The following is an 18356-nucleotide window of genomic DNA, read 5'->3' as shown; positions in this document are numbered from 1 at the left end:
GTTAAAATCTATCGTAAACAACATCTGTTTATCTTTTTTTCTTCTATATTTTTCAATAAAACCCATGTGAAAAATTTTGACGAATAATTCTGTTATCAAGAGTATGATAAAGGAAATCGTTTTTTATCAGTTGATATAAATTTGATTCTTATTTTTCTTAAAGTTAAAACAAAATATTATCCGATCTCATATTTCTTTTTGGCACAAAGTGTTCTTTTCATATTAAAAAAACAAAAAGCAACTTTTTTAAAGGAAATTATACAATTTCATTTCTCTTTTCATAAATTGAACTGAAATATATACAAATTTAAAAGTTTTATCTTTTTGAACATGGGGGTGAATACGTCACTCTTGCTAATAAATTGTTTCATAATTTATTTCATGTTTCAGCTGGTTGGTGCTGAAAGAAATGTGAGTGACATTTATCTCATGGACTTAAAAGTATTAAGTGGAAACAAAGAAGACACAGGTAAAATTTTGGCTTATGTTTTTCTCTAAATTAAAAAAAAAATTATCTCTGTAAATAGAAAAGGCGTCTCAAGGTTATGCGGTATCCCTACTCTTCACATTTTCCCCCTCTTCGGTTTTGGCAAATCTTACTTTTTCTCCATGGCAGTACGTTTCAGTAACAAGTTGGAATATACTAGAGATGAGAAACAGCAAGACTTGCTGAATTATGGTGACGGTGAGGTGAGGGGAAAAGTGTGAAGTGAAGGAAAATCACTTAACCCTGAGACACTTATTCTGTTTACAAAGAGTTTACGTTTGTAAGTACACAATGCAATAGAAACTCTTTTTCTTTCACAAAAAATGATATTTGCACTGATTGCTGTTTACGTTGTTGCTCAGGTCGTTGCACGTCAAGAGAAGATTGTAACTTCCTGTGTGATTGTCAAGGTAACTTTGGAGGAAAGTATTGCAAGTGTTTTCAAGGCATTAGTGGCAAAAATTGTGACATCATCGATGAGTGTGTCGACAATCCGGGTATGTGTGGCAATGATCCGGATGTCTCCTGTGGATTCCACAGGAAGAAGAAGAGGATCATCTGCGAATGTCGGACATTCGGGAAGAGATTCGACATTCCCACTAAAACATGTGTAGATCAAAGTAAGTATGATTTGAATCATAAAGCAAATTTATTATGTCAGGCAATATTTTAAATTTTGAAATACAAGAAAAAGGAACATACTTTGCTGTTTAAAATACAGTTTTCTATTTATTTATTTTGTTTTGGCCTTCAAACCATCTTCAAACTCGAAAATATGATTCCATAATTACAGGAAATTTTTCCAGATTTTGAGAACATTATTTAAGCTTTACTTTTCACATACCTGATTCTTCTTTTTTCTCGATATTTCTCTTAATATGGTTTTTCGAAACTCCTCACCAAGAAAAATAATAAAAGCCATAGTTTAAATGCTTTACACTGGAAGCAATCCAATGATTTTAAGCTCTATATATAAACTTGCCGTAACAAATTATTTAGGCTGCAGCACGGTCAAATAAATTGTATTTTAAAAGTTATTTAACTTTTTTTTAAAATTGCCAGTTTGGCGACATTTTCACCTAGATGAAAATTACAAAAATCACTGCCTTATTCTCAGTTTTTGCAACCTTTTATGAATCCAGTTAATGCAGTAGGTTTTTAAATGTTAAAAAATTACACTACAATCGCTACAATCTACAATCGCTCCCCAAAACTGGGACTTTTTTCCACATTGACATTTTGCGCCATTTTCAAAATAAGCGTTGACAGCCCTAAACTTGACAGAAAAGTCTTGGCTAACCTTAAACCGAACAGTCATGAGTAACTGTTGCAAACTCACAGCAGTAATTAAAATGGCACATTATTCACAAAAAAAGTATTATTTCATACAACGGCGGAGTCTTCGAAAAACAACCTTAAATATCAATGTATTGCATCGCAGAGTAAAGAATATTTCAAAATGTGCCTGCACAACTCATAACACTGGATAAAAAAAATTTGTTGCATTTATAAGATTTCTTGATCTTACCTGATTCGGGTGTGGTTACTTCCAACTTGAATTCAGTTTTGTTCAGTTTTTTTCTTCTAAAATGATATTCTTAGTTTGTTCAATTTTTGACTGAATGTATAAGTTTACAAAGAACGTACAAGTTTATTTACGTATATATGTAGTTGTCTGCTCCTTCCAAAATAACACTTAAGACAAACTATATCACCTTATAGTATCGCTTCATAAACTGAAACACCTTCTTCCTACCACTCCCTTCGTTGCAGAGAAGTGGGGAATTTAGTATTGACTGGAACAAATTTTAAAAACTCCTCGTTAGGAAAGTATTATACAACTATAACTTGTAGAGATAAACCGATTGCAGATTTAAAATCAGCCGCGCAAAAGTATTCAAGATCCATTTGAAATATATCATGTAACAGAGAAAAAAATTATTCTACGTTGTTATCAGTTACAAAAATAACAAAGGAATAGTTTACAAGTATCGCAATAATTTTTTTTTAAAAAAAGGGAGGGGGGAGGTGATTAAATATAAGATGAAGTGGTGGGAGATGTGAAACTTTATTTCAAATTTTAAAGATTATTTACAAAATATTGTTTATTTCATTTTATTATTATAATTTCTTTTACGGCACAGCATCACCAATTATGAAAGAGGTGGTTTAGTGCCCTGCTGGAAACCGTGTCTTAACGATCTGTCCACTGCAGGACAATCATTACTACTAACATAACTTATATCGCAAATTATTCATATTCAAAAAACATTTTTTTTTTTGCCTTTACATTCAATAGGAAAAAATTGTTAGAAAAGTAGCTTATTTTAATCTCTTCTAACAAATTTTTGCTATTCACCACTTTTTATATTTTTAATGGTCAGTGACATCAGTAGTAAGAGCAGGCATCGGNTTTATGGGTGGGCAGAAATAAGCAACTTCCGGTTGGGGCAGAAATAAGCACCCCTTGACTGCCCATCACTTCCGCCGCACCGATGCCTGCTCTTACTACTGACATCCCTGATTTAAGTATTGGCTAAATTTTAAAATTCAGCTTAACCATTATTGTTATTTCTTTACTCCCTAAGGCATTGTGGGATTTTAAGACTACCGCATGACATGTATGCACAAGCTAACCACACTAAGGCTGTCAGACAACTGGAGCCATTTTTGCCCAATCTGAAATATGTTTCTAGCAACATAATAATTATTTTATAATATGTTATTGAAACCTTTTTTTTAATCAACATAATATTAATAATGTTTTTTGGTGGAGTGACAGATGATTAGTTAATTAGTTAATGATTATGCATCTCAAGTGACCTGAATGTAAGCTTTCTTTCGAATTTGTGGTCGTATTAACCATTTTTTTGGTAGCTGTAACAGATGATAAGGCTTCTCAAATGTAACTTTTTTTTTAATCCATCCACTGTTAATCGTTTTTTGGAAAAGGTTATTGATGATTAGTTGTTGATTATGCGTCTCAAATGACTTGAATGCAACGTTTTTCTTGAATCTATCCCCTATTAATAATTTTTAGATAAAGTAACTGATGATTAGTTACTGATTATGACCTGAATAATCAGTTACTGATGATTAAGTGTCTCAAATTTAACCTTTTTTTTAATCCATTCCCAATTAAAAATTTTTGGGTGAGGTAACTGATGATTAGTTGCTGATTATGCGTCACAAAAGTGATCTGAACGTAACTTTTTTTTTTGAATCCATCTCCTATTATTCATTTTTTGATGAGGATATTAAGGATCATGTGTCTCAAATTACCTGAATGTAATTTCTTTTTCAAATCCATCTCTTACTAAGCAAATTTCTTTGGATGGGAGTACTGATGATAAGTTAATGATTATGCTTTTCAAATGACCTGAATGTAACCTTTTTCTTGAATCTATTTCCTATTAATGAGCAATGTTTTTGTGTGGATGGGATTACTGATGATTAGTTATTGATAATGCGCCTCAAAAGAACCTTTCATTTCTCTTTCAGAGCCCTGCAAATCTTATAAGGAGTGTTTTAACGGGGCAGACTGTCTAAATGCTAATCACGAGGAGGATGGAAAGGAACCGCATTACTGTGAATGTAAATTTGGGACAAGTGGAGACTACTGCGAGAGAATAGAAGAATGTATCGACAATCCCAACTATTGCGGTGATGGAGATGGCGTTATCTGCAGTTATAATAAATTTCTGATGCGAGCTTATTGTCAGTGCAAGAATCGGAACCAGAGATTTGATTGGCCGCAAAAAAGATGCGTCGAACGAAGTAAGTTTTGATGTTCCTTCATTTGAAAATAAATGTATTGAAATTTTGACTGAAAACTTGAGGCAAAGAAGCACAACTCGAGGCAAGAGTGCATTAGACCCTTAGTTTGAAGCAAAAATTATATTCTTAAGCTCCTTGCTGTTTAAATAATAATGCTTGCCATAAAGAAGTATACGAAAGGAAATAGTGGTTGCCAACGCTTACAGACTAATTGTTTTAATATATATTATTTTTTGAATAAGTGTTATCAGATCGGCAACACTGTGCCAATCACTATGATTTTTGAAAAATATTTCATAGAGTGGTACGTTGGAAAGTACTTCATTTACGTCACTCTAGAACTGTACAATGGTCTATTTTGAGAATGTGTGGGAAACATCCCTGAGGATGATCCAAAGACATGTCATTGTAATTTCGATCCTCTGCAGAAGGCTTTAGTAGCCCGACGACCTGCGCGAGAAGTCGAGCACTTTACGGTAGAATAGTATAACGAGGACCGATATCACTCACTCTCGGTATCTACGCAGGCTGATCAAACCTGCTTACTGACCACAACCAATGATGCTTGACTTTAATGTTCTACTGGGAACTATGTCTTTATGATAATTCTACACCGGAACTCTTAGAGTGGTGCAGAATAAAAAAGTAAATTAAATAAAAAGTTGGTTGATTTTACCAACATTTCAGAGATCTTGCCTCTAGAGAACTGAATTGGTTTATTGGTACAACATACTTGTGTGCTTAGTTAAGGTTTGAAAACCTTTGTCAAGCAGAAGGATTGCAAAATACAGCTTGAAGATATATTAAGGGAAACGGCGGAATTGAAACCCGTTACCTCCACGCCTCGCACAGCGTTTGACATGCGGTATCACTCGGCGAGTGAGTCCCCAGGGAGTCCACTTATTGGCCCCTGTAAAGAACTGGAACAAGTTGGATTTTTATATGGACTTTTGAATCATTTACTGACAGTGGTGTAATTTCAAAAACTTAATAAAATTAGTTTCAATCAAATTTACTAAACCGTGAATCATAAAGGTAAAATTCGCTATCACCAGAAGAAATACTCCCATAAAGAGTAAAAAGTAAGCAGTCCTGACTGAACTAGAAAATTACAAAAAAATTAACACAAACAATATTTGACACATTTACAAAACTTACAATAAAGTGAAACAAATGACACAAACGAAGAGATTAAGTACGCAAGTAGATATAAATGGTACATTGTGAGTTACATATCAGTTTACAGCAATTACAAGTTAATACATAGGCAGAGAGCTAAATTGATTATTTCTTCTGGATGCCTTCAAAATCTGTCTATTATCTTCATTGCAATAGTTTTAGGGAAGAATTTGGTTCTATAGCCGTTAAATCTTTGATAAAAAAGATTAATATGCGTTCAATTGTTTCTAAACTTCTTACTATTTCTCTTAGCTCTAAGTAACAGTAAATTTCAAAAATTATTATTTGGAACAGAGTTGGGTTTGGAATATTATGCATCTAACGTAGAAAGCAATACTGGTGTCAAGGGCTAAATTTCATAATTATAATTTTTTTAAATGTTAAATATAATATTTTTTAGTTTTCTTTAACTTAAATTTCTACAAAAAAAGGAGAGAAAAATATGAAAAATCTGTTTAATGAAACTTTCGCGCCAAACTATAAACATCAGCAAGCTTAAAGCTTCATTTTTATGTCAATTGAAAATGCATATCTGAATGGAAATAATTTATGCTTAAATTAGATTTTGCTTTACTTACTAAATGCTTCTATTTAATAGATATCTTATTTATTAGATATTTTTTTTCTTTTCTTGCTTATGGCTGCTCACTCGCTTGATATTTCAGATAAGTGTCGGACAAGCGAGGATTGTTTACCTTTCGGTCAATGTCAAGATAAGTGCATCACGTGGGAGCCCTGTCAAGATTTCAGCCATATTGAGAAGAAGCGTTCCTGTCACTGTATCGAGGGCACCAGTGGAGAACACTGCCAAGTGATCGATGATTGTTACAACAAGGTAGTGGACTGCGGCACGAGCAACAACGTGACCTGCGACTACTACCACAACCACGGTTTAACAGCGTACGCTTTCTGCAGATGTAAAGATCGCGATCTGAAGTTCGATCCCTATGACAAACAATGCAAGGGTAAAGTTCACAAGATTTGTTAACGCGTTTTTATTTCAAAGTTAGAAACATGACCAGGTAACCACATTCCAGACAAATAACTAGTGAAACAAGATAGTTAAGCATGAAATAGTTAAAAAAGATCAAGAAAATGAAGTGTTTTAATTATTTGCAATTGATTAAAAATAATTGTAGAATGAATATGTCGTAAAAATGGTCAAATGAATTCCTAAAATTGATTTCAACTTAATGTCTACTCTAGCGGTTCATAAATTTTTACTACTACGGAACCCTAAACGATTAATTATCGTTTGAAGGAACCCCAAATATATAAATAAAATTTATTAGCAGTTTCGAATATAGTAATCAAATAAAGTCTACTAATTATTTCAATAATATTCACTGCGAAGATTGGAATCTTTTTCCATAATGACTTTATCAATAACTTTCTTAAAATAATATGTTTTATGTCAAACACTTGAATTTGCAGGCCTGGAGTGGTACCTATAGTCTAGTTCTGAATTTGTTTTGGTGCTAAAACTGAACGAATAAAATAAGTTGAATTAAGGTTTTCGATAAAGAACTTTTATAAGCGTTGAAAACAGTTATCAAAAAAGCATAATCAGTTTTTTTTTTTAGTTTGGTCTCTCTTAAGACAAATTCATGGATTTTTTAAAAATAAATTTTGCTATTTAATTTTCTACTGGTATTTTAATTAAATAATTTTATAAGAATAACCAGAATATGAAATAACTTATAGTTTATTGTTTGGATACCAATAGACTTACAAGTTTCATAAATCAATACTGATATAAAAACTTTAAATCTTTGGATCTCCTGTGATCGTGGATCCCTAAAATTCCGCTGAACATCATTTGAGAACTGCTAGTCTTCAAAATGTACGTAAAGAGGAAAATTTAAATAGAGATAAGTATCTAAAAACGTTTATCATCTCTATTCTAATATTTCCAGACTATTATCAACTCTGGTGAGGTAACCAAATATGTTTTATTTTATCGGATTGTTGAAGAAACGACTTGAAACAATAATTCAGATGAACAGTTAATTTATCTTTGCTTACCTACTTTCTCCTTTTACGAGATTGTATTTTAATCCCAAAATTTTTTTTTAACTTTTGTTTCCTGTTTCGTAAAGGACATTAAATCATATTTTAACCTCACGCCGATTTTAACGAGAACAGAAAGTTTTATTTATACACTGGTGTTCAAGATTGAGAGAATTTTCAGAAAATTTACATTTTGCTGTGTAAAATTACATACTTCAAAATGACCTAAAAATATTTATACGTTACAATTAAAAATTTTTATCGACTATTATTAAGTAAAATAATAAGAAAGTAATAAATATTAACTGAAACTTATTTTTTGCATGGAATTATCTTTGGATAAACAAATTTTATTAGATCAAAAGTCATTCAAAATAATCCGTTTTTTTTTTTTTTTTTTTTTTTTTGTAAATTCTAAGTTCATAGAGTTCGCGAATTTAAGAAATCTCTTCTGAAAATTCAATATATGCGTCACTCCCCAAAAAAAAGGAAGTATCCGCAATCTGAGAAATAGGGTCCCGATAGTTTGATCGGAAGAGCGCTCGAAAGTTTGGACCCCTTAATGTTAATTTCACTTTTTACGTATTTCGAAATATCTAGGGAACTTTTAAGTGAACCGAAAGATTTTTGCACGCAATTATTAAATTTGTTTATCCAAAGACAATTCAGTACCAAACAATGTTTAGTAAATATTTATTATTCTTTATTATTTTATTTAATAAAGGCAGAAAAAGTTTTTGATTTGCAATGCATAAATTTTTTTGCATCATTGTAATGAATGTGATTTTACATGGAAAAAGGGAAAATTTGGGCAAAATCAGTTGAATTATTCCTGAGAAATTGAATTTCATAGAAGTCAGTAATTTGAAAAAAGGGCGTCAACTACTATGATTTGCTTAACATTTTCAGCCTGGTAAAAGTGCGACAGTGCCCCACTTTCTGTTCTAAAATTGAAACTATACGCGAGTTTTTTTTAAAACATTGGAAAATTATCTATTTTTTTATAGGGGGGGGGTGCACTATAGTGTTTAGAAATATGCGACCTTCAAAATTTTCAATTTTCTGAATTCTACATTTTCCTTAAAAATGAAATAAATTACTTGTCAGATTTAAAAACAATTTGTTGTATTAGCGATAAATGTTTGCAAATGCAGGCATTTGTCTTCTAGAAATCATGTATTATTATTTTTTTGCCATTCATTTTATAAGTTTCTATATATACAACACATTGATGCTCTCTTTATTAAATTACAGCTTGCCACTGTGGTGATGGTGCAACATCCTGTAATTTCATAGATGGAGTGAAAACGTGCTCATGCAATCGGGGATTTTACTACAACGGAGTCAGATGCAGAGGTAAAAGGGTTTTTAATTCTTCGGGGCCCAGATAGCTTGGTTCGTAGGGCATGGGTACCATGTCCAGGAGGTCATGAGTTCGATCCCGGCAGGCAGAAGACTTCCCGTACAGCAAATGTCGACTGCTGTGCTTTAAATCTGTTAGGTCAAAAATCCTTCTATAAGTTCCCAAAAGAAATCCATACTTCTGGGAGTAATGAATCGGAGATTGATCGTGTTCTGGTTCGGGTCAAAATTACGATCTGAGGATGGATGAATGTTGAGCGATTGTGTAATCCCTGTAAAACAGACTGTGACATGCATGTGGCAGCATTCTAATTCCTGATTATAGATGGCGCCACTAGAGAACAAGAAGAAACTCGTCCCCCTGTTTCAAAATAGGCCTGCCACTATTGACAAGTGCCATACGAAAACAACTGGTCCCCCTCTCCTCTTGTACTGTGTCAAATTTATGATAACACAGGGGAACAATTATATCATCGTTTGTTCTCTAGAAAGTGAAATTTTTTATGCAATTCAATAATAGATTCTTAACAGGACTTTTTAAAATTCACATTAGGGAACACTAAGCGTCCCCATTTCTCCGAAATGTAAGAAGTGTGGTCATATAATTTTTTTTCCTAAGTGTTAATTTTAAAAGAACAGACAAGTACATATATGTATTTACAGTGCGCAAAAAAAAAAAAAAGAAAACGATATCACCCTGTACAACTTTTGTTCTAATGATCGAACTTTCAGGTACTAAATGTCTATCTTAATGGTTTCAAAAGGGGACTTCAAATATGCTAATTAATTGGTGATAACTATTATTTAAGTTACGAAGTCAGACACACCCACACACACACAGTGGAAGGATTAAAACAGGCCTTAGGCAAGGAAGGAGGGTACAAAATTTATTTACTAATTATTAGACAGCGAACGTTTATAAAAGTGGTCACGGAATGTTGTGCTCCTAAATATAAGTTAGGGATTATCTTGCACAGAAAATCCGTAAAACATTTCATTTTAGGGAAATCTAAGTAATTGTAATTGATTCATTAAATAGATCACGCTATTCATTAAATAGACAAACGCGATTCCCACAAAGAGCAAAGGGAGAAAATGTCTTGCTTTTCACTAATGCATACTTGAGCCAAAAATAGAAAAGGACAGGATGTGAATTTAAAAGTGTGAAAAAGCATTTCGTTTTTAATAATAAATTAAGAAAAGGAATAACATAAAAAGATTAATTGAAGCTTTTAATGTCACACACACATGTGTATGTATAGATAGATAGATAATACCTTCTAGTTACACTCAATTTGTGCTTTTGTTTTCATATTTTGTAATCTGGAAATCTTTCTGCGAAAAAAATTTTAAATCATTCTTGAAAAATTTCCCGTCCAAGTAGATCTGATTTCGCTACTCCCTTTATAGTCCATTTTTATACTGTTTTTTTCTTTTTCTTTTATTTTATTTTCTGTTTTTACATGTTATTTTTACTTTTTGTGTTCTATTTTATTTGTTGTAATTTTTGTAAAAAAAATTTTTGAGTGCTCCTCACACTATTGTATTAATGTATTTTGCTTTGGCTTTATTGATACAATATCAGAAAGCACTCTGTTTTGCGGATATAATCGTGTGGGCTGATGAAAAGATTATATCTTTTTTAATTTTTTTCCTGTTTTTTTAAATAAAATTTCATCCTTTTTTTTCTAAACTGTTAGTTATTTTTTTACTTATTATTTCCCCCCTTCGGTACAAGCCAGGTGTGGAATTTAGATTAAGCAGCCATCGTTGGGATTCAAACCCGGTGCACCTCACTGGATGACGAATTGTCTATCTCGTGAGCTACCACGGCTCCTTCCAAATTATTAGTCCGGATCTCGAAGTTCAGTTTCAGTTCAGTATGAAAAAAAACGTTGCAAGCAATACTTTACTTGCTTTGAAGAAATGCGCTTTCAAGTCATTCCCATTTCCTTCAAAATCGGGGAAAGCAGCGTGCAGCGTAGAGTAGAAGAGCTTTCAGATATAATTTTAAATGACATAATAAAGTTTTCGGCAAAAAAAGGAAATATATTTTTGGTTAGTATCAGCAAGCCATCTTTAATTTCAACAGTAGTAACCTGAATCTTCATTCTACAGAAAAAAATGCTTTTTACTTATCATTAAGCTCGTGTTTAGCCTCAATTACTCCGTTTGCACGATGATAAATTAGGCTGGGCAACGCCCATCCCAATTTGAATTAATCCGATTTGAAATAAAATATGTCTCCTAAGTGTCAATAAAACTTCTTTCAAAAATTCTGCGTATAAATAACCTCATTTTTGATTCCAACAATTATTATAATTCCACAGGAAATATATTTACCTCTTTGATTTCCTGTATTGTAGGAGAATTTTCCATATTATAGGGAAAATAGTCATATTATTAAACGGTTGGAATCAAAATATTCTAATAGATATTAGCGGTATAATTTTTCAATTAACTATTAATTAGTTTTTTAAGTTTCTCTTGAATCAATGAATTGATTGTGTCGAGTTTTATGTATTTCTAGAGAATAAACTGTGTTTATGAAATAAAGGCTTATATTTATGATTTATTTTATAGATTGCGACTGCGGAGATGACGCGGAAGGATGTACTTTCACAAAGAGTGGGAAAATATGCATCTGCAATACTGGATACAAAGATGTTGGTGGTATTTGCGAATCGGAATAAAATTTCTGTCCAAAGCATTCAACAGAAATAAAATCGGTATTCAAAAAAATGAGTTTTCTGTTATTTTATTTTTTGACCGGTGTTAAGCATCCATCGCGATTCTAAGTATACGACTATCAATACTCAACTTCTTAAGCTCTGAACCAAATCTAGAATGCTAAGAGACTCCTGGATCAACTTCTGGAATGGGATAAACTAGTTTTCATGGAGGACATTTTGATGGAATTATACCACGAAGGACCACGAAAAACTCACATTGTTAGCCCGAGAGCCCTTGATCCTTCTACCTCTGAGGATATTTTATGTTTACTACTGTGGCCGATGCAGAATTCGTATAAACTTGTTATCGCTGGAATTCGAACCCAGGACACTTCATTGGGAGATGATTACTCTATCACCTAAGCCACCGCTGTTCAGTTTTCTGCCGTTGAATGAGAGTTTATAATAATACCAGAAGGCTCCTCCTCCTGTTGGACGCACGCTCCCTGATTGCTGGATAATATTCAGATCACTGGGTCAGAGGCTTTGCCCTCTCTAATTGCAAATACCCAGTCACTTAAGAATTGATACTTTGATTCCAAACACACCCTGATTTACTCGATTCATTTACCAGTTCAGTTAATTAGTTCGCACTATAACCTTTCCACCCTACCATAAGACCTGACATGAAAAAAAAATAAAATATTAAGTAGGAAAATTCCATTAACCATAATTGATGACCATAAGAAGTGAGCCAATAGGTTGATTATCCACTTCTTGTTAATGAGAATTTAAAAATATTTTTCCTGAAAGCACTGTGATTTCCACGCTGGCAATAAAATGTTCCTCTCTATTGAAACGGTACTTAGTAAAAATTTTGAAAATTGTAAAGTACCTACTAGGAAACAATACTAAAGAACAATTAGGTCCCAAAATTTCCCAAATAATTTTTTACATAACTTGCATGATTTTAAGATTTTCAGACATCCATGTGCTGTTTTCCTTTAAACATAAATGCCAAATGATAATCCACTTATTGGTATATCCAAAACTGTTGTCAGTTCTTTATATAAGAATGCGTTATAAATAAATTGGCATATCTTACAGTTGACTTTTAAAATAAAAACAATTGACACTATGGTTGAAATTTCTATTTATTGTAAATGACTATTGATCGAAGGTTCCCGCGTCATATGAAATGATGCTCTATTGTGCTGAATATGATAATTTTTAAAACTGCTGTGAGTTTGCAACTGTTATGTCAAGTTCAGTCTATTTAACGCCAGCGATGCTTATTCTGAAAATGGCGCAAAACGTCAATTAGGGGAAAAGCAACAGTTTTGAGGAAATAAAAAACGTTTGTAGTTAAATTTTTTAATATTTCAAAACTTACTCCAATGCTGCATTACTTGGGCTCATAAAAATTTTCAAAAACTCAGAATAAGGCAGTGATTTGATTATTTTTATCTAGTTAGAAAAATCTCGTCAAGTTGCGATTTTTTAAAAGGTTTAGTAATTTTTAAAATATTTAAGTTATTTGTCCATTCTGAAGCCCAGTAAATTCTTTACGGTTGGATGATAATATACAGTTTAAAATCATCGCATTGCTTCAAGTGTAAGGCACGTAAACTGTAGCTTTTTTTATTTTTGCTTGACGACAGAGTTTCAAAAAACAATGCTAAAGCACAATTGGATTCAACAAATCTGAGAACAACTTAAGTAACTGGGTGGGTGCTGGAAAAAAAACTCGAATAATTTGAATCAAAAATAGGGTATAGCACTCTGTGTTTACTAACTCATAAAAAATTGCTATCAGAGCATTTTTTTGTCGTGCTTAAGGGGTCCCTGAATATTGGGCTCTAACTTTACTGGACTTTACGGTCACTAACGGCCACAGGATGACTAAATATGATAAACAGAGATTTAAAAATTATCTGTCAGTCGTACTTTTTCGTCACAATCGTACTTTTTTGTCAAAAATGCCCCCCATGTGCATTTTATTATTATTTTTTAATAAATATGAAATTATTACTAATATTGTTTTTTAAAATTTTTCTTCGTTTTATAAACTAACGTGCGATTTTTATGCTTTGAGAAATATTTCAAATTTTAAAATTGTGAAAATTGTAAAGTACTCATCGGGAAGCAATACTAAAGAACAATTAGATGCAAAAAATTCCCACATCATTTATTACATAACTTACAAAATTTTAAGCTTTCCACACATGCGTGTGCTGTTTTCCTTTAAACTTAAGTGCTAAATGATAATCTACTTATTAATATATCTAAAACTGTTGCCAGTTCTACATGTAAGAATGTGTTATAAATGCGAAAAATCATGCATTGCCTTATTCACATTAAATGAATGCATTAAAATAACTCAACTTCAGATAAATTTCACTCATTTGTCTGGGAAGAATGTGCCTTATCATCTTGAGTTCAATTTACTTGAGTCAAAGCGTCAACAGAAATAACTCAAGTTTCAGTGCACAATTTTAACTCAAACTTGAGTGGATTTCAATTCATTTTTGATTAACAATCTGTAGCGCTTAATTCAATCGTTTTAACTCAAACTTGGGTGCATTTCTATCAATTTTGATAAACTATTAGCATCATTTGAGTGCATAATTTTATCTCGAATTTGTGTGAATATCAATCATTTTTGATACATAATTAGCATCCTTTGAGTTAATTTATTTGAATCATACTAACGTTATTTTCTATCATTTTTTATTCTTTTTACTTAAATGTTATTTAAATGACAAGAAAACTATATTTAGCATGCGTAACAGAAATGATTTATCTGCATTTATTTCTCTTTAATTTTACAGACAATTGTTTGGTAATAAATAAGTTCCTTTTTTTTTAAATTTTAAAACTAAACTGGGACAGCCAATAAGAAAAGTGAAAGCTTAGTAATTCAAATGTATTAAACAATTAATTTATTGAATATAATCGCAAGATAATACTTTTTGGAGTTTGAAAGCTTTTTGACAGACTTAATTACAAAATTTTAGGGATTTTCAACTTTCTGTAATGAAACAAAATTTTTAATATTTTAATTAACAGCTTTCTTGATGATTTTTTATTTCATATAGGTATAGAGTAATTGATGTTGCTATACTTATACGAAAATCACAAAATTTCCATTTGCTTTCCTTAAAAAATTTTATGAAGAAAGTCTTTCAACACATTTTAAGAAAAAAATGAACATAATATCTGGAAAATTAACTAATATTATATCAACTAAATTCTTTTAAATTNTTCATTATTGAAATTTCTTTAATTTATGAAATCAATTATTGATAAAATTTTGAACATAGTTATTTTAATTTCTGATTTTATATTTTGGAACAAATACAATAGCCACAATCAAACGGATTACTATTAACTATTAGATAGATTTTTTCGTATAAAAATGCCAAAATATATTTTGGCTCGTAATTAGAGCATCTGAAAAAATATATAAAAGGGATAACGGTTTCCATTTGCGTCAAAGGGTTCATTACAAGTAAGTATACCAGTCCTATAGTGTAAAGATTATAATTTTTTTGCGTGCGCAGTTATTTGCTTATAAAGGTGTCTTTTAGTTTTTTAATATCGCCAAATTTATTTTCTTTAATTAATTTCTGCTTTAATAGGCATTTTTATTGTTCTAAATCGGTGTATTTTTCTAGAATTAAGATAAGTAATCGTGATAGTTCGTTCCGTTTCTTCCGAAGAAACTTATAAAAATGTAGACCATTATCTTTCAAAAGAAAGTTTTAACTAAATCACAATATTAAAACGAATTATGCTCACAAATCGACTATTAGGCAATGGTTATTTTGTTTTACGATTCAACAAATTGAGATTTTTTGTAATGTTAAGAATATTTTGGTTTAAACAAGCGGTTTTTAATACCGAGTTTATCCCAATAACTATTTTTGCCAAATTCTTATTTAAAAATACTCTCAAGCGCCTAACAGCTGAAAAAGTGAACATGTAACAATTAATAAAATAATTTTAAAGAAACTCAAAAAAAGATTTTTTTCTAATGTTAGAATACACAGTTTTAAACAACAAAGCTGTTTTTAATACTGTGTTTATCCTTGAGTTTTTAACACTGAGTTAAAACTTTTTTCATAAGTTTGGGTGATAATGTAAGTAATAAAGAAAGAAAATATTATTAAAATTGAATTGATAGAGTATGAGTTAATTTTCTAAATATTACGTTCATTTTATATAAAGTTTATCTTAAAATGTGTTGACAGCTTTTCTCATAAAATTTAAAAAGGAAGCAGTTGAAAAGTGACTAGAGTAATTGATGTTGCTATTCTTATTCGAGAATTACAAAATTTCCATTTGCTTTCCTTAAAAAATTTTATGAAGAAAATCTTTCAGCACATTTTAAGAAAAAAATGAACATAATATCTGGAAAATTAACTAATATTATATCAACTAAATTCTTTTAAATTACTCTATATTTTTTTCATACTCTTTCACTCAAAATCATTAAAATTTATTGTTTTTTAAATTTTTAGAACTTATTTTATTTTATATAATTTTACCTTCTTTGTTTTTTCCAAGCCTTTTAAAGATTGCAATCTATTTCTCAATATTTTCTCATCTTAGCAAATTGAAAGTAGAACTCGATATATTGAATTTCACAAATTATATTTTTGCAATTGGTATCTATTTATTTTCAAAATACTCAATATAATTCCGATTTGAAAATGTTAAAATGCAAAAGGAAAAAGTTTTTATTGTCAGTGAAAATGAATTTAAACTGGCGATTTTAATTGAGTATCAAAAATAGGTAGAAATGTTTGAACGTTAAAGATAAAAAGGATTGGTAATTAAAATCAACTTTATGGTAAATGAGGATAAAAACAGTACATAAATAAAAATATATGTACTTATAGTGCCTCACATGCAAGAAAATTTCGCAATATAACTTCAGTTGTATGCTTTTATTTTTATATTTCCTTTTTCTTTAAACATCACGTGACAAGGTTTTAATTTTCGTGGCCAGCTGCTTAAAATTAATTTTCAGAAATCAATTTCATTACTATAAGAATTCTGTCACCTTCTGTTAAATGATTAAACAAACTTGTTTTTCAAATTTGTTCAAATTAAAAGTTCTAGACTGTTTTTTAAATAAACTGAACTGATTAGCACTATAAACATACTAGTTAAATTTTAGATAGTAAACTGAATAGCACTAATCAATTGAATAGTGCTATTAAACAAACTGCTTCGTAGGGAAACATTTTAAAACTTCATATTTTAAGGAAAAACTAGAATGTTAGCAATAAAATACGTATTTATTTTTAAAATTTAATTTTAAAACTATTGTTTTTTATTAATTTCAGGATTGATTAAATCAGTTCTCATTAATCTATTCTTGAATCAAAATTTACCGGTCCAATTAAAACACTTAAGCCAAACGTACAAAACAATATAAATCTAAAATATGTATATAGTAGTTTGTGTGAGTGTGTGTAGTACTGAAAAGCAAAAATCATCTTTGAATTCTAAGAAGCTTCAAAAGAAATCATAATTTTAATAATTGTTTTTAAAAATTCACGAGCTATTAGGAGAAAATTAATTCTTTATTTAAATTCCCAAAAATGTGAACTTTTTTTTTGTAGTAATTCACAAAATGAAAATTCGTGATAAGTTTAGGCTGTTTTTTAAGTTGAAATAAAAATAAAATATTGTCTTTGTGGTTATACGGTTCTATTTATATTATAAAATTGCGAAAATAGAATAGAAATGCCTTTTTTAAAATAATTTTAAGACTTCTGACTTTCCATACCAGCCAATTGTGTTCCTTCTGCAGTTAAAAGTTGAATTATAAAAATATTTAAAAATGCAAATGAAATTGCCGAGTCAAACAAACTCATTCTTCAATGGTTCGAACACTTCAATTTAGGTTGATTAGATTAATAACGAAACTTTAATAATGAATTTTTAAAACCAAGAAGTTTATGAAATATAAATGTTTTAAAGTTTAAATGTTTTGAAAAATTTAATGATCTTTGTAAGTATTTCTTAAAGTTTAAAAGATAAAACAGCTGTGGCTCACAAAATTTTTTTAAATATAGAACAAAGAACCAAAATGAAACGCCACGATCGTTTTCTTTTTTTACCGTTTTGGTCTATGTCTATTTTTCAAAAAGACGAAGACATGTATCTAAATTATTTCAGTGTTAGCATCATTCCTAAATTGAAAATGTAAGTGTATTTAATCTAATAACATATTTTAATAATACTAAGTTATATAGTTGGTTCTGAAAATTTGGATTATAAAAATAGACATTTAACAATAACCATATTGGTTGTTAAATGTCTATTTTTCGTAAAGACAAAGAAGACTTGTATCTCAATTATTTCATTGTTAGCATTAATCTAGGATAAGCAAGGTATTTACCGTTATATTTAAATAATAATATATATATTTGGTTCTGAAAATTTAGATTATAATTCTATTTAACCATATTGGTTATGAACAATATATCCACTTAATAACTCTTTTCTCAATATTTCGATATCGGAGGGTAAATTTTTAAGTAACGCCTTCAATTTTGTTAAAGTATTTTGAGCTTTATTCATTTTCTCTGACACGTCTTTAAAATTTATATCTATTTCCTTTAACGCACCTCAAAACGTCCAAGAAAAAAAATGAAAAGTTCTCCCAATGAACTTCAAAATAATTGATTACTACTTACCGAACAACTTACTCGGCATTCTTGAATGAAAACTTACTTGTTTGAAAGACAAACTTTTTAGCGTCATTTTTCATCTCCTAGGTAGGTAAAAAAGAAAGTGTTTCTCGAGACGGAAACAAAATGAAATAACTACGGGGTCTTCATGAATAACCCCAG

At 30.5% G+C, this 18356-nt stretch overlaps 2 protein-coding genes across 4 annotated transcripts in view; one reads left to right on the top strand and one right to left on the bottom strand.

Annotated features, from left to right (window-relative positions):
* LOC107455680 (uncharacterized) overlaps nt 1-18350 on the bottom strand; it is a 29237-nt gene extending 10887 nt beyond the window's left edge. The window contains exon 1 of one of the 3 annotated variants that reach the window (XM_016073319.3): nt 18201-18350. The gene's annotated coding sequence lies outside the window, so the exon portion shown is untranslated. Of the gene's footprint in view, nt 1-837; nt 976-18200 lie in introns of those variants that run through there. The other 2 variants (XM_016073320.3, XM_043055419.2) reach the window with 2 other exon arrangements.
* Nucleotides 331-11558, top strand: LOC107443279 (delta-like protein C). The gene is made up of 6 exons (XM_043055418.2): nt 331-469; nt 850-1107; nt 3989-4264; nt 6109-6408; nt 8708-8809; nt 11399-11558. Exons 1-6 carry the CDS (start codon nt 331-333, stop codon nt 11506-11508), a joined length of 1185 nt encoding a protein of 394 aa, XP_042911352.1. The 3' UTR covers nt 11509-11558.
* Nucleotides 18351-18356: the final 6 nt, after the last annotated feature.

This window comes from Parasteatoda tepidariorum, chromosome 9 (assembly GCF_043381705.1).
Source record: "Parasteatoda tepidariorum isolate YZ-2023 chromosome 9, CAS_Ptep_4.0, whole genome shotgun sequence".
Classification (NCBI taxonomy): domain Eukaryota; kingdom Metazoa; phylum Arthropoda; class Arachnida; order Araneae; family Theridiidae; genus Parasteatoda; species Parasteatoda tepidariorum.
This window is presented reverse-complemented; position numbering and strand designations above follow the sequence as displayed.

Bases quoted from the DNA above. Each gene is read 5' to 3' on its own strand.
- LOC107443279 (XM_043055418.2), top strand. From the start codon at position 331: ATGGGGGTGAATACGTCACTCTTGCTAATAAATTGTTTCATAATTTAT. The intron at 4,265-6,108 runs GTAAGTTTTGAT...TTGATATTTCAG, and splicing joins AAAAAGATGCGTCGAACGAA to ATAAGTGTCGGACAAGCGAG. The intron at 6,409-8,707 runs GTAAAGTTCACA...ATTAAATTACAG, and splicing joins CTATGACAAACAATGCAAGG to CTTGCCACTGTGGTGATGGT.